Genomic DNA, 19,540 nt, shown 5'->3' on the forward strand with positions numbered 1-19,540 from the left:
CCCTTACACCGGAGCATTAAATCATTCCTGTCCCTGTATTCCAAGCAAGTCCTTTATAAAGTACAAGGGGGTGGTGAGGGGGGATGGAGACAGGTTTTATCTGTCATTCTTATTCCTTTTTTTGTTTGCTTTATTTTTGTTTGTGAAAATTAAACCTTAAAATGAGTCCAGATTTCTTCCTACAAACTTGGATTGAATGAAGTATATAAATATCTTATAGAGTACCTCAGTGAAGGATGATTACTATACTTAATATTTCTCTTGACATTCTTGCATGGGATCACTGATAACCCTGAGCCTTCTGCATCAGGCACAGGTCACCTGAGAGGGAAATTTGACCCTTACTCAATCGAGTAAACTTCCAAGGACTGGGATGCATGCTTCCCCGCTCTCTCTAACCTTGGTCCCTGGTGGGAAACCCTTACAGAAAAATCTTGCCAAATATATCTGCACCTTTTCCTGCCTTATGAAACATCTTTGGGATGCCTGGGTGGCTCAGTTGGTTAAGCGTCTGCCTTTGGCTCAGGTCATGATCCCAGGGTCCAGGGATCGAGTCCCACATTAGGCTCTTTGCTCAGTGGAGAGCCTGCTTCTCCCTCTGCCCCTCCCTCTGCTCATGCGCTCTCTCCTCTCTCTGACAAATAAATTAAATCTTAAAATAAAATAAAGAAAAAAATGACTTAGTGAATGTAATTGAATTTTAAAAAAAAGAGAGAGAGAGAATCTGGCATGTCTTTGGTTCTGAACGTCAATTGTCCTAGTGCATATAGTTCTTTGGATGGTAGGAATCAGCTTAATGTATGAACTGTGTACCTGTCCACACTCCCCTTCCCCAAAATGCATACATTTGTTTAAAAATGAAATCTCACTTACAACCTCGCTCTAAAAGCAGAGTGTGAGTGACCAAGCAGTTAGGAAAGAGTGAACACTCAATTTCTTAAAAGAACTGGTTTGTGAAGTATGTATGATTTATATGATTTATATATAATCAGGGTAAATCAGAATTAATCAATGAAGGGACGCCTAGGTGGCTCATTCAGTTAAGCATCTGCCTTTGGCTCAGGTCATGATCCCAGAGTCCTGGGATCCAGTTCCATATCAGGCTCCTCACTCGGCAGGGAGACTGCTTCTCCCTCTGCTTCTGTCTGCCGCTCCCCCTTCTCATGCTCTCTCTCTCTGACAAATAAATAAAATCTTAAAAAAAAAAAGAATTAATCAATGAAGATATCACTCGTCTGAGGTGAAACAAGCCTTCGCAGCTGATGAATGTGGCAGGGCACAGGAAGGACATGATACCAGCTAACTGTTACTGTTAAGAATCTTGGCCATGCTTACCAGACATTTTCAGGATAAAAAGATGATACGAGAGCAGGTGAATAGATGATAGATAGATAGATAGATAGATAGATAGATAGATAGATAGATAGATAATAGATGATATAGATATAGATAGATATCCACACCAATATCCATTGTAGTGAAATTTTTATACTCTTGGGACAAAAAGAACCTTTATAAGCTTCCTGAGTGTGTGTGTATGTGGGGGGGGGGTAGATAAAAACAGGTCATGTACAAAGGATCAGGGATAGAATAGCTTATGATTATCAGCAGAAGCTGTTTCAAAAAGACTTCTTATAACAACACGAGAAGTGAAAAGACAATGGAATAATATCTTCAGAATATTAAACAAAAGTGATTTCCAACCTAGAAGTATAAACCCAACCAAATGGCAATCAAATGCAAGAGAAGATTAAGAATATTTTCAAACATGCAGGGTATATCAAAAACTTACTTTCCGGGCGCTATTTCTGGATGTAAGCCACCAAAATGAGGGAATCACCCATGGGAAAGAAAGACATAATCCTATGTATAGGATTAGACATAATCCTATGTATAAAAGCGAGAATAAGGGAATTCCCAAAATGATGGCAAAGGGGGATAGCAGTACAACAGCTGGGCATTGATACACAGATGGCATCTGTCCAGGCTGCAGGAACGTGACCCAAGAGACAGGAGTGATATCAGGATGCCTTCCTTTGTATCATCTTTTTATACTAGCTCAGGGAAACAATTTCACCTATTTTTAATAGATTTTTTTAACGTTTATTTATTTTTTAGTAATCTGTACATCAGATACGGGGCTCAAACCCATGACCTGGAGATCAAGGGTCACATGCTCTTCCAACTGAGCCATTAAGACAGTTTTAGATTTACAGAAAAACAGAATATAGTGCAGACAGTTCCCATATAATACCTTCTCACCCAGTTTCTCTTCTTATTAACATCTTACCTGAGTTTGGTTTATTACAACACATGAACCAGTATTGATACTTTGTTATTAATTTAAAGCCCACAGTTAATCAGATTGCCTTAGTTTTTACCTAATGCCTTTTTCTGTTCCAGGATCCCAATCAGGATACCACATTACATTGAGTAATCAAATCTCCTTTGGTTTCTCTTGGCTGTGATAGTTTCTCAGACATTCTTCATTTCTCATGACGGTGTTTTCTTTTTAATTTTTATTATTGAAGTATAGTTGACATACAGTGTTATATTAGTTTCAGGTGTACATCATGGTTACTGGACAATTCTATACATTACTCAGTGCTCACCTTGATAAGTATAGGATCATCTTTCACCATCCTACATCATTACAACATCATTGACTATATTCCCTGTTCTGTATTCAACTAATGACATCTTGAAGAATTTCCTTCTCAATCAAAAACTACCCCTTCCCCATCCCTGCCTCACTTTATTATTTTAATTGAAGGTCAGTGGATAAAGGAAGAAGACATTTTTTTATTCCCTCCAACCTCTAAAAATTTCTTTTTTGGGAAACAGAAATGACTAATGCTGAAATACACTTTCATCTTTAGAAGTATATTTGGAATGAATGTCAACTTGACTCTCCACAGCATCTTAAGGAAGGCAAATGGTTTGAGGTGGGAGGAGATATAGGGGAAAGAAAGTAATGCCCAGTTTCCTTCCCTGGCCTTTACCCATTCTACTTCCCTCCCCGGGGGTGCACACACACACTCGCACACACACTCACACAGTTTGTGGGGAAAGGAAGCTCAATGCCCTCCTTATGAGGGAAGGAGAGGTTACAGAGATATTATGATGCAATGAGGACCATATGAAAGACACTGGTAACATTATGAGGTCAGGATTTTTACTGAAATGCTTCCCTATATGAAATGCATTAGACTAAGCCAGGGTTCCTCTCTGCTAAGGTCCTAGTGGCAACTCTGACTCCTACCCACAATATGAGATTTTAAGATCAAAGGAATGCAACCTCGGACAAAACCTGAGACAGCAGGGAAGCACTGTAACAACTGGAAGGATTTTCAAGTTGACAAATTTGTGCTCTTTCTTTCTGCACAAAAATAAGAGATTCCCTATATCCCTATGGATATCAGGGAGGAAAAGCATTTAAGCATTGAACTTCAAATTAGCAATTTCAGGACAGCCTTGAAGGAGTTTGAAAAATTGGTTGAACATGCAGCGGCCCAGAAAAGAGACGAAAGAGCAGGCCTGTTTATCCAAAAAGAAGGTAAGATCAACAATCAGGGGCAGTCAAGTTGGGTCTGTTGATGAGAACCGTAAAATGTTTTAAGCCATCAAAGAGAAGCAACACAGCTTAATAGCCAAGCCATCAAATGTCGGGCCTGAGTTCTGACTCTGTCTCTAAAGAGCTAAGTGGTCCTGGGGAAATTTTGTCCACTTCTCTGAACCTTAGTTGGCTTAAATGTAAAATTAAGAAGTTGGATGAAGTGACCTCAAAGAGCTCTCCCATGGGATCTGCATCCGATAGCTTGCTGGTTGACCTGGGACTCTCAGGAGTACATAGTGACCATCAGCAAGCCATGGAAACCACCCTGCCCTCTCTTTACTTAAGGGTATGGTGAGACCTTAAAAAGTTTCATAAGCAGGGCAAAGTGTTCTTTTTTCTGAAACTTTGCTTCACTGTCTCGGCCTCTCCTCATGTCTCTAGGCGGGAATGATTTTGAGCATGCCAAGGTAAGGGGAATGAGGTAGGCAGTGGTCTGCCAAGAATATTAACAGCAGAAAAACCGACACAGAATGGAAAGTACACCACCATGGCCAGGGCTCAAGGGGGCAGTTTCAGGGCATTGTGGATGGCATTGAGGACAGCAGTGACAGATGAGGCTTACCAGCCCAGTAAAAGACTAACCGAACAAAGCCTGCTGTTACGAGGAGAAGATCAGAGCCCATAAAACTGTGCAGGTGTGGGCATGGCCAGCCTCTTAATGTGCTGGGCTGTACAGCCACAAATGAGTGAAATTGTTGACTTTGGATGGTCAAACACAAGCTGGTATTATCTGAATAGTGGTTAAGAATTTATAAATCACTTTGAAAAAAAGAATTTACAAGTCACCTTAATAAATATCATTTAATTGATTCTCTTGACAGTTCTGATAGCAAATATTACTATTATTGTTATTACCCCCCATCCTATTTGTTAAAGGATGGCCGGTACAGGAAAATCATCTGCCCCAGTCACTCAACCTCTATGTGTTAGAGCTAAGACTCAGAGCTTCGAGATGGACTTTTTAGAGGAGTGTGAACTTGGCTGGGCTCTCTAAACCACTAGACAGAACTTTTATCTTTCCCCAGTCAGCCTGTTTACCTGTCTCTGCAATTGATTTTCCAAACCTTTACTACTTTTGTTGAATACTCTCTGGATCTCAGCATCTCTCAGCCAAGTTTCCGGCATCATAAGGAAAAGCAAGACCAAAAGACAAGAATTCCCTCAAAATCCCTTTCTTCCACTTCTGGGTTTCCCCAAAGTAGCTCCTGTCATTTCGTCCATCCGTCCTCCTGTCCAAGGCTATCACTTTGCTGCAACAACTTCAAAATGTCCTTTCCACTGGCTTTGTCCTCTCAAACTAAAAATATACCCAAACGTCCTGACCTTGACTTTCTCTTCCCTGTAAGCTACCACCGTATGCTTCCTTTGCTTCTCCACTAAATTTCCCCACAGCGTCACCACTTAATTTTCAATATACTCAATCTGACTTCTCTCATCACTTTGCTGAAAATGCTCCTACCGAAGTATCCCAGCACCTAATAAGGCTGCCAAATTCAATCGCTTTCATTTTCCAGCTTACTTGGCTCTTTCACTGCATTAGCTCACTCCTCTACTTCCAGAAACTGTCTCCTTCTGTGTCTCTCATCACACCCCTCTCCTCTTATTTTTTTCTCTTTCTCATTCTTTCTTTGCCTCTTTTTTTTTTTTTTTGAGCTCTGCCCATGTTCTCTCCGTCTTAAAGCACAGATGCCATCCACTTAGTCTCTTAAACTAGATATCTTGCTATAACTGTTGACTGTTTCATGGAATCTTACTCTTGGGTAGCCGTTCAATATAATCGTCTTCTTGCCAAGAGTTATTCCTTTAAAAAATTTTTTAAACTGCCACATCCCTGGCTTATTAACTCAGCTCTAAAGTACATATATGTGACCTTGGCATATAGGGCTATTCCCAGCCATGCCTCAATCTACCTTTCCAGTCTCAGCTCCTGAACTTCCCTCCAGAACTTTCTGTCCTAATATGAACACAGCATTTCTAAGCACCTCATAATACTCGTAATGACTCTGATTTTGCATGTATTATTCCCCCCAATGTAGAGTGCCTTTCCTCCCTTTTTTTGTCCCCGTAAACTTTGCTCATCTTTTAAGACCAAATCAAATGTCACATTTCTGTAAAAATTTTCCCCAACCAAAGCCATCCTTAGCACCATTAATGCACTTTCTTGCCATCTCGAGGATTTCCCTTGACCTGCAGAAATCGATATAGACGTGTGTGTTACTGTCCCTTCTCTTTACAGCACTTGAATCGTGAGTGCTTTGAAGGCTTTTTAACGCTAGGGCTAGCCCAGTTTTGTGTCCAGGAAGTGCTCCTTAAATGTGTGCTAAGCAGGGGCGCCTGGGTGGCTCAGCAGGTTAAGCTGCCGACTCTTAATCTCAGCTCAGGTCTTGATCTCAGGGTCATGAATTCAAGCTGGGCACGGAGTCTACTTAGAAAAAAAAATGTGTGCTAAGCAAACAAGTTAATCTTGCTTTCGCTTCAAGCTTGCAGTCACAAAGCCACATTGAAAAATGTCCTTCCTCTATAGTATATATGTATATATGTGTATGTATATGTATATATGTATCGATACAGAAAGAATATATTTTAATATATAGTAATATATATTTTATAGAATATTATACTATAATATACTACAGCATAATGTATAGTAGACATATTATGTATCTATTATATATGTAGTATAGATTTAATAAGAAGTAATTCCTGCTAAATTTCCTTCTCTGACAGAGGGACTGATCTGAAAGACTGAGAAGGAGAAATACAATCTTAACTTTTCAGACTGTTAATACTGGTATGCTTTCATAATCATTCATAAATACTGGAAAATATGGTCTACTTCTCACTATAGGCAGGAAGCTAAGAACCAGAGAGAATGTTTTTAATGTAACAGTGTCTACCTCAAAAATGATGTCAAGGAATTCATCTGTGCAATATTGCTCTTTAATCTTCTTGTCAATGACCTGATAGAATTAAAATCACCCCAGGAAAGAAAAGTTTCATCATCCTCATCTAGCCGCACTTACAATGAGACACATTTACATGGAGACACATCATACTCACAGTCGTGTGAATTTAAAGCAGCTAGTCTATTTGGATATCTCATAGGAATTTTAAATTTAATATGACCAAGAGAAAATGCTTTATTTTCCCCAAGAATCATGGTCCTTCCTCAGTTGCCCCTGTTTTGGTAAATAGCACCAGAATCTGCTGAGTTTTAAAACCAGAAACCTGAGTGTCATTAAAGAATAGAATTTCTCAACTTTGGCACTACTGACATTTGGGGCTGGATGATTCTTTGTTCTGTGTATGTGAATGTGGGGTGGGGGAGGGGCTATCCTGTGCATCGTTGGGTGGTTAGCAGCATCTCTGGCCTCTATCTACTAGATGCCGTAGCACCCCCATCCCTAATTCTAACAATCAAAATTGTCTGTAGGTGACGTTGCCAATGTCCCTGTGGGAGACGGAGGGCAAAACCTCCCCTGGATGAGAATCACTGCTCTGGAATCCTGCCTGTCCTTCACTCATCACTCCTGCCCCCCAACAGCTTCCAATCCATTACACGTCTTTGCCATTCTACTTCCAACTATACCTCACCATCTCCAGTGCCACCTGTCAGTGCCTATGTCCCTTAGCATCCAATCAAAGACATTTTCAAGAATGAAAGGGGTTGTTATTAATAAGTAAGTTGAGAAAATCGGCTGCCTCCCTCTGGCCAATCCTCCACTATCTGAAATCCGGACTAATGCGCTAGCCTTTCGCTGGGTTTATAGCTGTCACTCTTACCTCCTCCCAGCAGCCAGTATGCTTTGAGAAAAGGTTAAGGCAATACCTTACCAGCATGCTGGGAATAAAATACAAACTGCTAACTCCAGCCTGACCCTCCTTCTTGATAATCTCACCTGACAACGCTTTCCCTGGCCTCAATATACTCCATACCCACTGATCTTCCCAGAACATGCCAAATTCTGTCCAGCCTCAGAGTCTTTGTGTTTGTTGGCCTCTGCCTAAAATGTTCTTGTATAGCTTTACACATGGCTGAATCTTTTTTGCTTATTGGGTCTCAGCTTAATTTTTTTACCCATGTCTTTAGAGAGACTTTCCTGAGGTCCATCGCTGCCCATCACCATTGATAGATAATTTTATCACAGCGCCCTATTGGTTTCCTTCCTAGTACTTAGCTCACTCTATACCTTTGTACTTTATACCCTTATATGTTTACTTTGCTACTAAAGGTATGACATACAGGTGAGCCTCTAGAACATGCTAATCTTAAGTGTATAGCAGAGTAAACATGGACATTGTAAACATACCTGCAGCTACCAGCCAGATCCAGACAAAGAACATTTCTAGCACCCCAGAGAGTCCCCTTATACACAGATAACCACTCATCCAATGTCTATCTCCAGTAATTAGTCTTGCCTGTCACAATCTGTAAATATTTTATTTGTTTACTTGTTGATTTTATGTCTCTCCCACTAGAACGTAAACACCCTGAGGAAGGGAACTTGTTTATTTAGTTCTAAGCTCAGTGTCTAGCTCAGTTCTCACACATAACAAATTCACAATGCATTTTTGTGTCTAACTCCTTGTCTTTAGACTCAATAGTAGCTCCCAAGTGAATCATCAAATTTGGCAAAGTCAATATTCAAGCATGGTGTGTGTGTGTGTGTGTGTGTGTGTGTGTGTGTGTGTGTGTGTGTGTGCGCGCGTTCACATGCTGTCAAGGAACTGATCAAGAATTGCTCTTTGCTCCTGTCTCCCTTCTATCTGAGACGAGCTCTTAGCAGACACTCCTGATTGGTAAAACTTTCACAATAGGAAAGAAGTAATCCACTTTCTTTTTTTTAAATTTTTTATTGTTATGTTAATCACCATACATTACATCATTAGTTTTTGATGTAGTGTTCCATGATTCATTGTTTGTGCATAACACCCAGTGCTCCACGCAGAATGTGCCCTCTTTAATACCCATCACCAGGCTAACCCAACCCCCCACCCTCCTCCCCTCTAGAACCCTCAGTTTGTTTTTCAGAGTCCATCTTCTCTCATGGTTCATCTCCCTCCCCGCCCCCCCCCCCCCCCCCCCGCCAACTTACTCCCCTTCAGTAATCCACTTTCTTATCTTTGTATTCCTGAACAAAACTCCTAAAACAGTTGAAACGTAAGCTGTGGAGGAAGAACTAAAGACCAAAATATTTTCTTCTAAGTAATATTTTAGTCAAGGGCCGAGTTATTTTTCTAATGTAGAGAGAACCTTAAAATGCAGCATAATCTGGTTTTAATAGGTTGAAATGCGGAAATAGATTAGAAAATAGGAAAAGGAGCTTGGCAGTTACCTTGGAGTTTGGTAACAGTGTTCTTGCACTTTGTTACAATGCAGGTATAATCGATTATGACAAGTTTTATGTGGCCGTGCAGGAACTCTTTGGTCCAGAAGTGAAGAATCAAGATGTGAAACGCTTTTACAGGAAACTCTGCAACAACCCCGATGCATCCATAGACTGGTGTGAGGTAGTCACTTTTCATGTTTATCATAAGAAATCCAAGTATTATTTCTTCTCATTCAGAATAAATAATTTAATCCAAGTGTGATTTCGCCTGAGATCATGATCCTCAGGGCTATGAGATCGAACCCTGTGTTGGGCTCCGCACTGGGTGTGGAGTCTGCTTAAGATTCTCTCCCTCCCTCTCCCTCTGCCTCTCCCCTGCTCAAAAAAAATCAGTAGATATAGTAGACAAAAAGAAAAGCAAAGAGTGAAAGGATTTGACTATCACTTTTAACAAGCTAGTAGATAGTATAAATAGAACTTTGAACAAGATATAAGAAAGACACTTCTTCTCAACTATATATAGGACCATCACAAAGCTGTGCATGTATAAAACTAAAAAGGACATTTCAATAAACTCCAATATAACAAAATTAGAAATCAATAATAAAAGATAATCCAAGTCCCCAAGAACTGACCAAATAAAAAAAAAGAATTAATTTTGGGAAAAAATTGCAAACAAAATGCCTATTAAGCCCTTGAAGAATACGTAATTCCTGCATTATATACATTTTTGTACAACTTAGGAAAAGCTGAAAAGCTATTCAACTCATTTTATGAGGCTGAAATAACATGAACTGAACAAAGATAAAATGTCAGGGAATGATAGGCCAATATTACTCACAAATGTAGATGCTGAAATCCTAAATAAAATTTTAACAAGTTGAATCCAGCAGTGCATTAAAAACCATATCTGAGTAGAACTCATCCCGGAAGAGTAAGGGCAATTTAATATTAGAAAGTCCAGTAATGTATTTCATTCAACATGTTAGGGGAGGAAAAATAATATAATCTTAATTAGAAGTTAGCACACTGAGGCCCATGGCCAAACTGAACAGCCACTTGTTTTGCGAACACGGTTTATTGGAACATGGAACATTCGCCCATCTGTACGTCTGTGGCTGTGTCAGCACGCCAAGAACGGAATCGAGTATTGTGACAGAGACAGAATGCTCTGCAAGCCGACAGTATTTACTACCTGGCCCTTTTCAGGAAAAGTTTGCTGACTCCTGATCTTAAAATACCATGATAATAAAAAAGATATTTGATAGAAATCCAGTAGCCATTCCTGTTTTTAAAAAGAAAGAAAAAACTTTAGCAGAATAAGAATGATGGACAATTCCCTGAACTTGGTAAAAGGTGGTGTTCATTTTCTGTAGCTGCTGTAAAAAAAAATCACAAATTTAGCAACTTTCCTCTCAGCTTTATTGACATATAAAATTGTGTAAGGTTAAGGTGTACAATGTATTCATTTGTACATTTCTATACGTCAAAATGGCCACCTCCATAGGGTTAGCCGTCATGTCACATGATTACTGTTTCTTCCTTGTGGGGAGAACATTAAAGATCTACTCTGTTGGCAACTTTGAAGTATATTATGCAGCATTCTTAACTATAATCGCCATGCTGTGCATTAGATCCCCAGGACGCATCCATCTTATAATTGGAAGTTTGAACTCTGAACAACATATTCCCTTTTCCCTGATAACCACCATTCTAGTCTCTGTTTCTATGGGTTCAGCTTCTTTTGATTCCTCATATAAGTGATATTATGTCTTTCTGCGTCTGACTTATGTTACTTAGCATAATGCCCTCAAGGTCCACCCATGTTTTTGCAAATGGCAAGATTTCTTTCTTTCTAAACTTAGCAACTTCAAGAAACACACATTTATTATCTCACCGTTTCCATGGATCAGGATTCTGGGCACAGCTTAACTGGCTCCTGCTCAAGGTCTCACAGGGCTACAATCAAGGTATTATCATTTGGACACCCAACCAATGTAGAATCTGTTTCCGAGCTCATTCCAGTCATTGGCTGAATGCATTTCCTTGTCGTATGACTAAGAGACTCAGCTTTTTATTGGCTGGAAGCTGGAGACAGGAAGGTGTCCTCATGTCTGCAGTTCTTTGCCATATGATGCACTATATAGGCAGTTCACAGCTCTGCTTCTTCAAGGCTTTCTCCACAGTCGTGAAGACAGTCTTGTATAATGTAACATAGTCATGGGAGAAACAATCCAGCACATTTGCCTTATTCCTTTGGTTAGAAGCAAGTCACAGGTTCTAGGCATTCTCAAGAGATGTAGGTTCCACAAATGTGTGACTAGTTGTGTGTGTGGGAGGAGGGGAGTTACTTTAGGACGTGCTCACCATAGGGACTTCTAGAAACCTCTTTAATCAAGGGTCATATTTAACAGTAAAATACTAGAAACATTCCCATTAAAGTTAAAAGCAAGAAAAGGATGCCTATTATCTTCATTACTTTTCAACACTTTACTGGAAATTCTAAGTAATGCAAAGACAAAAAATAATAAGGAAGCGATATGTAGTAAAAGCATAATAAAAATGTAAAAAAAGTAACTAAAAAATGCAAATTATCATTATTTGGGTAGATGGTGTAGCTGTCTACCAAGAACATATAATAGAATCACATGGCAAACTATTAGAATTAAGGGAGTTCAGGAGAATTCAAAGAAGAGAAACATGCCAGAATCAATAACTTTCACAAACATAAGCAGTAACTCTCTCTTGGACATTCGCACATATAACTAACAGGAAAAACAAAACAAAACAAAACAAGGTTTCCATTCAGAATAACAACAAATAGCAAAAAATGCCATGGGATAAATCTATTAAGGAATGTATAAGACTATGACACTTTACTGAAGGAGTAAGAGAAGATCTGGAAAATAATTAAGGGACTCAATTTGCAAAGATCCCAACTATCCCCAGTAATTTGTTAATATTTATAAACTTAATAGAATTCCAATAAAACAGACTTTTGGAATTAATGCAGCTAGGCTAATAGATATCCCAACACAACAGTAATTGAATTTTAATACATTCCATGTCAATTTAATAATTCTTATAAATATTTTCGGTTGCTTGTAGAAATTGAAAAACATTCTCACAAACTTCTGGTGGGTACTAACAAGCCCAGGATACCTATGGATTAGCATGAAGATTCTACTGTGGAGCATATTTTTAAAGCTTGTACTTTTTTGCAAGAAATGAAAAATAAGAATATGATTTTCACTTAGATATTTGCTTGATTATGACATCAAAAGCAAAAATATGAAAGCACCACATATATAAAAATATATAATCTAAATGGAAGTGGAAAGGGATCAGCAGAGAACAAGGTTCATATATCAGACAATGAATCATGAATGCCATGCTTACTTCTTTTTCTTTCTCTCCCTTCCTTCCTTCTTTCCTTTCTTTCTTTCCTCTTTCTTTGTTTCCATCTTTGTTTCTTTGTTTCTTTCTTTTTCTTTCTCTCTCTCTCTGTTTTCTTTCTTTCTTTCTTTCTTTCTTTCTTTCTTTCTTTCTTTCTTTCTTTCTTTCTTTCTTTCTTTCTTTCTTCTTTCTCTCTCTCTCTCTCTCTTTCTTTCTTTCTTTCTTTCTTTCTTTCTTTCTTTCTTTCTTCCTTTCTTTCTTTCTTTCAGCCTGTTTGGTAGAGCTTGCCTTTATAGCTTTATATTCAATGGTCAATTTTCCAATATGTCTTGGGTTTTCAGCTGCAGATTTCTGAGATTTGCAGTGTGGTTACCTGAATTTCTATACAGTGGTAACCTGTTTTTCTGGAACTATCATGAGTTAATGTTTGTGTTGCTAAAATTAGAGTGAATGTTAGTCATTTTGTCAGAATACACTACATAAAACTTCACAGTAGCTGCTGGATATTACCAAAGGTAGAACACCTGGGCAAAGGTTGGGCCAGGATCTGGATATGCCCCCTGCTTAGATGGTACAGGTAAAACCAGACAGCTGTATTAATAAGATAGTCAAAGAATGACTGAGAAATGTTGGATTTATCCTCAGGGAAAGTACAACAATGCAAAATCTCAAAGAAGCGTTGCTAGAAAAGACCATCATCCGAGACTGAACCCTTAGAAACTCTAGACCCGCACTGTCCAAAACACTTGCCCCTGGCCACATGGGGCTGTTGAGGACTGGAAATGTAACTAGTCTCAACTGATATATGCCATAATTATAAATACACACTGGATTTCAAAGATGTAATATATGAAAACAGTATAAAATAGCTCACTAGCAACTTCTTATATTGGTTACATGTTGAAATTATATTTTAGACATAGCAGGTTCAAAATATATTATTAAAATTGATTCACTCTTGGGATGCCTGGGTGACTCAGTCAGTTAAGCCTCTGTCTTCGGCTCAGGTCATGATCCCAGGGTCCTGGGATCGAGCCCCACATTGGGCTCCCTGCTCAGCGGGAAGCCTGCTTTTCCCTCTGCCTGCCGCTCCCCCTGCTTGTGCTCTCTCTCTTTCTCTCACAAATAAATAAACAAAATCTTTTTAATAAAGAAAATTAAACTAGTTCACTCTTTTTACATTTTAATGTGACTACTAAAAAAATTAAAGTTATATATGTGGCTCTCATTATGTTTTTATTGGACAGAAGAGAAAAATGTCAAAATAGACATAGAAGGAATTTGTCCTGATCAGCAAAGACAGGTTTTTGCTGACAAACAACTCAAAGATGGACAGACCACAACCCATAGAAAGAGTTCAACTTTGTTTCAGAAAGAATAAGAAGACATTTGGCCTTGTTCTCTAAGAGCACAAACATAAGAAAGAAAAGTTTTATATAGTGTGTTTAGATATCAGAAGCTCAAAGAAAATGATACAATTAGCCCCCATGATCAGGAGTGTTCATTCTGAAGAATGTGATTTCAAATTATTTACTGTCAACTAGTTTTACAGGTAAGTCAAATGTGCAAAATGTCCCTTTTTATTTGGGCAAAAGTATAAACAGAGGCCCATATATCAAATATGTAAATGTTTTTAAATTATAAATTCAGCTAATTATTAAATCAAGCATATTCTATCCTCCAATTTTAACAAATATGCCTTAGTAATGCCCTGGGAGTCCAAGTTAGAATTTAAAATTCTCATACCTTGTAGTTTCACGCTGAAACATGGAGACAAGGGGAGAGCTAGCCCCGGCCCATGCCCCTTCTTTTTGTACTGGCTCCATCCTACATCATGAGGAACCATGCACACACAACACGGACAGGACACCCTAGTCCCTGTGTCTAAGCTCTTTCTCCATGAACACTCGGCCTTGGCCACCCCTCAATCCAAGGGGTGCACCGACCAGTAGTGTGTGGTGTATCCTCATGAGGATGTACCTGGATGAGAGGCTTCAGGGGCTAGAAGGGGGCTTGGAGCCCCTTAGGCAGGGAATTCTGGGGTCCCAAGATAATGGCCCCTTAGCCTCCTGAACTAGAGTGGGACCATGGAAAGGCCTAGAGTGGGATCCTCTGAAGCTGAGCTGACCAACAGTAGCCACTAGCCACAAGTGCTAGTTACGTTCAAATTAAATTAACAGTTCAACTCCTCAACTCAAATAGGACTACATTTCTAAGGCTCAATATCCAATGAGGCTAGTGACTATCATATCGGATAGAACAGATTATAGAAGATTCTTGTCTTTGCAAACAGTTCAACTGGACAGTGCTGCTCTACAAGCATAGGTCCCAGGGCATGGATCTGAAAGCAAGACTACAAGTGCAAAGGTCGCTGTTTTGTCTTTTTAACTCACTTATTGAATAAAATAGAAGACAAATATATATGATATCATATATATATATATATATATATATATATACCAACAAGAGCCCTTAACCATCCAAAGATTAAAAGAGTTTAAGAAATCAGATGAACAATAAGACAGTAATTTTGTAGGAATACAGAAATGGCTTTTTCCTAAATGTTGTAAGTGTACAAAATATACATATTTTTTCAAGGATCTGGGCTCAATCACACTGTGTAAATCCTTTGGATATTGTCCCATCTACTGATAACTTGAATTCTCTGTCACTAAACTTGGAGTAGCAATAATTTTGAGAATCACATATCCTCACTGTTCTCAAATTTTTAATGACTATTTTTCACATGCTCAGTGGTTCATGTGCTTGAATTTCTAATGCAATATTTTTGGATCACTAAAAATATGAAAATGAGTGTATAACAAGTGATTCATGTCAACATCAAATAATTTATGCATTTCAAGAAATAACAGAAGTCTGTTGATATTATATTACACACTTGGATTCAGAAAACTAATGCTTAAAAAATGTCCCAGGGTGCCAACAAATGAGACATGGTCAATCCACTTACCTGGAGTTCTACACCATTAACTGAGAATTTGGTCTCTGTGTATTTTATAGGGCTCTCTGTTTTGAAGAGAGAGAATTATGTCACAAATGTTTTGTTGTAAGTCAACAGGACACTTCTTCGTCCTTGAAATAAATGGATGAAGGAATGAGTAAAGAAGATCCAGATTGTTTCATTGTGTGGGTGAGGAAATAGAGCCCCGTTCTTTTCCACATCTACTCCCTCTTTCTCCTTCTCCTTCCCTTTCCAGTTAGAACATCATAATTATATTACATTACATATATTACATTACATAATTATATTACATTACATAAATATATTACATATATTACATTACATTACATATATTACATAATATTACATATTATATTACATTACATTATATAATTACATAATTATATTACATTTGATTTTTTTTTCAGACACCTCCTATGTTCTCATCTAATCTCCACAACAGCCCCCGCCCCCACCATGTAGATTGTGGAGGGGAATGTTTTGCAATAATAAGGATGAGGGAAATGAAACACAGAAAGGATAATTGACTTACCGAAAGCCACAGAGAAAATTGGTTTTGGTCCTGGAGCTGAGACTTTCTCCTTCTCTCTGCAGGAATTCCATATGACATTATTCTGTTATATCACTTGTGTTCCTCATAAACCACACGCAAGTTTAATAGAAACACTTGTGAGCAGCCTCTGCACACTGTATGTACATGAAGAAAAACGAGGTTTGAGAAAATATTGCAGAAAGCTTCTCCTTCTATTGTTCCGTCATTTTCCTCACAAACTATCTGTGCCAGTGCTCCTAAGAGGCATTTCTATTCCAAGCGGTGTGACCTAACCTTTCTAGGCTTCAGATCCATCATCTGTAAAATGGAAATTCAGCGCTGGGAGACTAACTTTGTTTCAGTGCGGATTACCATTTCTTTTTTATCAGCCAATGTTAACCTTATCAGGTAAGAAGAACTCGGTTTATTCTTTTAAAGTCAGGCATGAATGTACAAAACTGATTCTCTCTTTTTTTAAAGATTTTATTTATTTATTTGAGAGAGAGAGAGCTAGCACGAGCGGGGTGGGGGAGGGGCAGAGGGAGAGGGAGAAGAGACTCCCTGCTGAGCAGGGAACCTGATGTGGGACTCGATCCCAAGACCCAGAGATCATGGTCTGAGCCTGACTGAGCCACCCAGGCGCCCCAAAACTGATTCTGAATATAAATCTCTTACAGCAATGCTGTAAATAGGTACACTTTCTTTTTCTAGGTTTCTGATTCAAATGCACTTGGAAAAATGGACATTTATGGAATAATGAAACCTTATAACACAACTAAAACATCACCTAGATCTGCCTTTTTAATTTATAAGGAGAAAAATTAGATGTAAAGAGATCCAAGGAAATGTGATGGTATTAAATTTATAAAACTAGTCAGTGGTAATTCTGATACAGATACAATCCACTTTCCCTACAATACAACTTTATTCTACATTTCCAGTGGGCAATTCATAAACACATTTTTTTCTAGGAGCATACTCAAATTAATTTTTAAAAGGAAGCATGTAACACCATATGGGATGCCTATGACTGTGTTCACTCCAAAGTGATTTTAAGTGAATTATTATAAATCTAAAACTGTATCTGCTAACTTCAAAAGTATTTTTTTAAAGATTTTATTTATTCATTTGAGACAGAGAGAGACAGAGAGAAAGAAAGACCATGAGCAGGGAGGAAAGGCAGAGGGAGAGGGAAAAGCAGGCTCCCCGCTGAGCAGGGAGCCCGATGCGGGACTTGATCCCAAGACCCAGAGATCATGACCTGAGCCAGAGGCAGACACTTAGCTGATTGAGCCACCCAGGTTCCCCCTAAAATATTTTTAAAATGCTCCAGGGTAAGTTAAAAAATAGGTTGAATACAGGTTTTTATTTTCTTCTGTCTGCTTTTTATTTTCTTTGAATGGTCTAAATGTTCCTTATGTAATCAGGGGGAAAAAAGTGTAGTTAAATAAATCACTTAAAGCATGGAGCAAGTCCTTTAAATAACATTGTTAAAGAAAATTAATACTCTAATGCATTATTAATACTAGTTATAAAGTATTCTGGACATGTCACATGCACAATGACTCATCTGAAATTTAAATTGTTGAAAGAGAAATTTAAGATCCTTGAGGCTATAGTTCACCATAGGAAAGATGTTTTCTGCTTTTTAGAAACATTGCTCCATTGAAACATTTCCTTTCAAAATGTAAAGCTTTAGCTGTATCTTCTGGAGTTTATCTGGTAAAAAGGCTCTTAAATTTTTCCTCAGGAAATTGTAGTTTTTAGCATCCTTTGGAAATTATTTATGGTAAGCAGTGTAATATTGTCTTATTACAAGTCAGAATAGCAAAATTTGTCATTTCCATAAGAGCAGATGTCCTAAAGGATGGCAAGTACCTATAGATGTGACTACAAATTACATATAGGACAGACTGCATGGATGATATGCTGTTTGGACAGGGAGCAGAGGTACCCAGTGGACTGCTTTGAACTAGCAAAGAGGACACCTGAGCTCTGCTTCCGTACTGTTTCTTATAAAACTGAGAATTATATTTACTCTAATGTTGACATCGATTGCCTTCCTACTTGGTACTTAGAGCCATCTAGGTACTTTCTTATCTTCCTAATTATTAAGTAATCTAATTATGATTTCCTCGTTTGATTCTGACACCAAGGCATAAGGTTGGGGTAATTATTTTTTACAGATGGGAAAACTCAGGCACAGAGAAATTAAGGAATGGGCCTGAGGTCATTTGACTAGTAGGCATAGAATCTGGCTTTGGACCCAATCGCTAGTCGAAAGCACCAATATGGCTTCTCAAAGGACAGTCTCCCACATCTGTTCTCAGACATTTAACAGATATGCCATCACTGTGTCTGTAAGAATTACCCCAAAATTGCAAACTGAGTTAAATAACTGTCAACTGCTTTTTTAAAATATAGGTATTATAGACACATAGAACGTTATTTCAAATTAGGTGACAACACATATGGTGTGCAGTTCTCCGACCCTGAGAAACACTGGAATTCATTAGCCCAGAAATAATCATCATTAACATCATCATTTCACATTATTATCCAAAAATTATTATCTCCCACTATTGTATGGAGTTAAATTGGTTGCAAGTGTTGGCCATGTTTTTGTTGTATTTTGCACAAGTAATGTAAATCATACTGAACTGCATTTTTAAAATGAGGGCATGGGACGCCTGGGTGGCTCAGATGGTTAAGCGACTGCCTTTGGCTCGGGTCATGATCCCAGGGTCCTGGGATAGAGCCCTGCGTTGGGCTCCCTGCTCAGCGGGGAGCCTGCTTCTGCCTCTCCTCCTGCTCCCCCTGCTTGTGCTCTCTCACTCTCTCTGTTGAATAAATAAATAAAATCTTTAAAAAAATAAATTAAAAAAATAAAAAAATAAAAATGAGGGTATGATAGGCAGAATTCTTTTTTTTAAGACTTTATTTATTTATTCGACAGAGAGAGAAACAGTGAGAGAGGGAACACAAGCAGAGGGAGTGGGAGAGGGAGAAGCAGGCTTCCCGCGGAGCAGGGAGCCCTATGGGGGGCCTAATCCCAGGTCCCTGGGATCATGACCTGAGCCGAAGGCAGACACTTAATGACTGAGCCACCCAGGCGTCCCTGATAGGCAGAATTCTAAAGGTGCCACCTCGGAGACTCCCATGCCCTGGTTATTCAATCGCACACTAATTTAGGTGCTGCTACAAAGGAATTTTGCAGATGCAATTAATGTTACTAATCAGCTGAATTAAAGTAGGGAGATTATCCTGGATTATCTTCGTTGGCCAGTGTGATGTTTGAAGGGCCACTGCTGGTGTAAGACAGAGGGCCATGTCCTGGGACTGAAGAGTGGCCTCTGGTCAGAGCCAGCAGGGAAACGGGACCTCAGGGCAACAACCTGAATGAGCTTAGAACAGATTCTTCCCCAAGTCTTCAATAAAGAACACGTCTCTGCTGACATCTGGATTTTAGCCCATCGAGACTCATGTTGGCCTTCCATGGAACTGTGAGCTAATACATGGGTGTTGTTTTAAGTCACTATGTTTGTGGTCCTTTGTTTCAGTAGTAACAGAGGACTAACATAGAGGGGAAAGCGTCAGAGTTCAAGAAGATAAGAAGAATTCAAATTCAACAGTAGTGGGAGGAGTTACAACACTTGGAACAGGAAACTTAAGACAGAAGGGCA

At 38.8% G+C, this 19,540-nt stretch overlaps 1 protein-coding gene across 2 annotated transcripts in view; it reads left to right on the top strand.

Moving 5' to 3' along the window:
- The first annotated feature begins 3,411 nt into the window (after positions 1 to 3,411).
- WDR64 (WD repeat domain 64) overlaps positions 3,412 to 19,540 on the top strand; it is a 153,082-nt gene continuing 136,953 nt past the window's right edge. For both annotated transcript variants that reach the window (XM_028111988.2, XM_088016848.1), the window contains exons 1-2: positions 3,412 to 3,556; positions 8,997 to 9,127. In XM_028111988.2, the coding sequence (XP_027967789.2) occupies positions 3,412 to 3,556; positions 8,997 to 9,127 (276 nt within the window). The remainder of the gene's footprint in view (positions 3,557 to 8,996; positions 9,128 to 19,540) is intronic.

The sequence above is a fragment of the Eumetopias jubatus genome, unplaced genomic scaffold, assembly GCF_037043125.1.
Source record: "Eumetopias jubatus isolate StellerSeaLion01/CBP00866 unplaced genomic scaffold, mEumJub1_p1.0 scaffold_12, whole genome shotgun sequence".
Classification (NCBI taxonomy): Eukaryota; Metazoa; Chordata; class Mammalia; order Carnivora; family Otariidae; genus Eumetopias; species Eumetopias jubatus.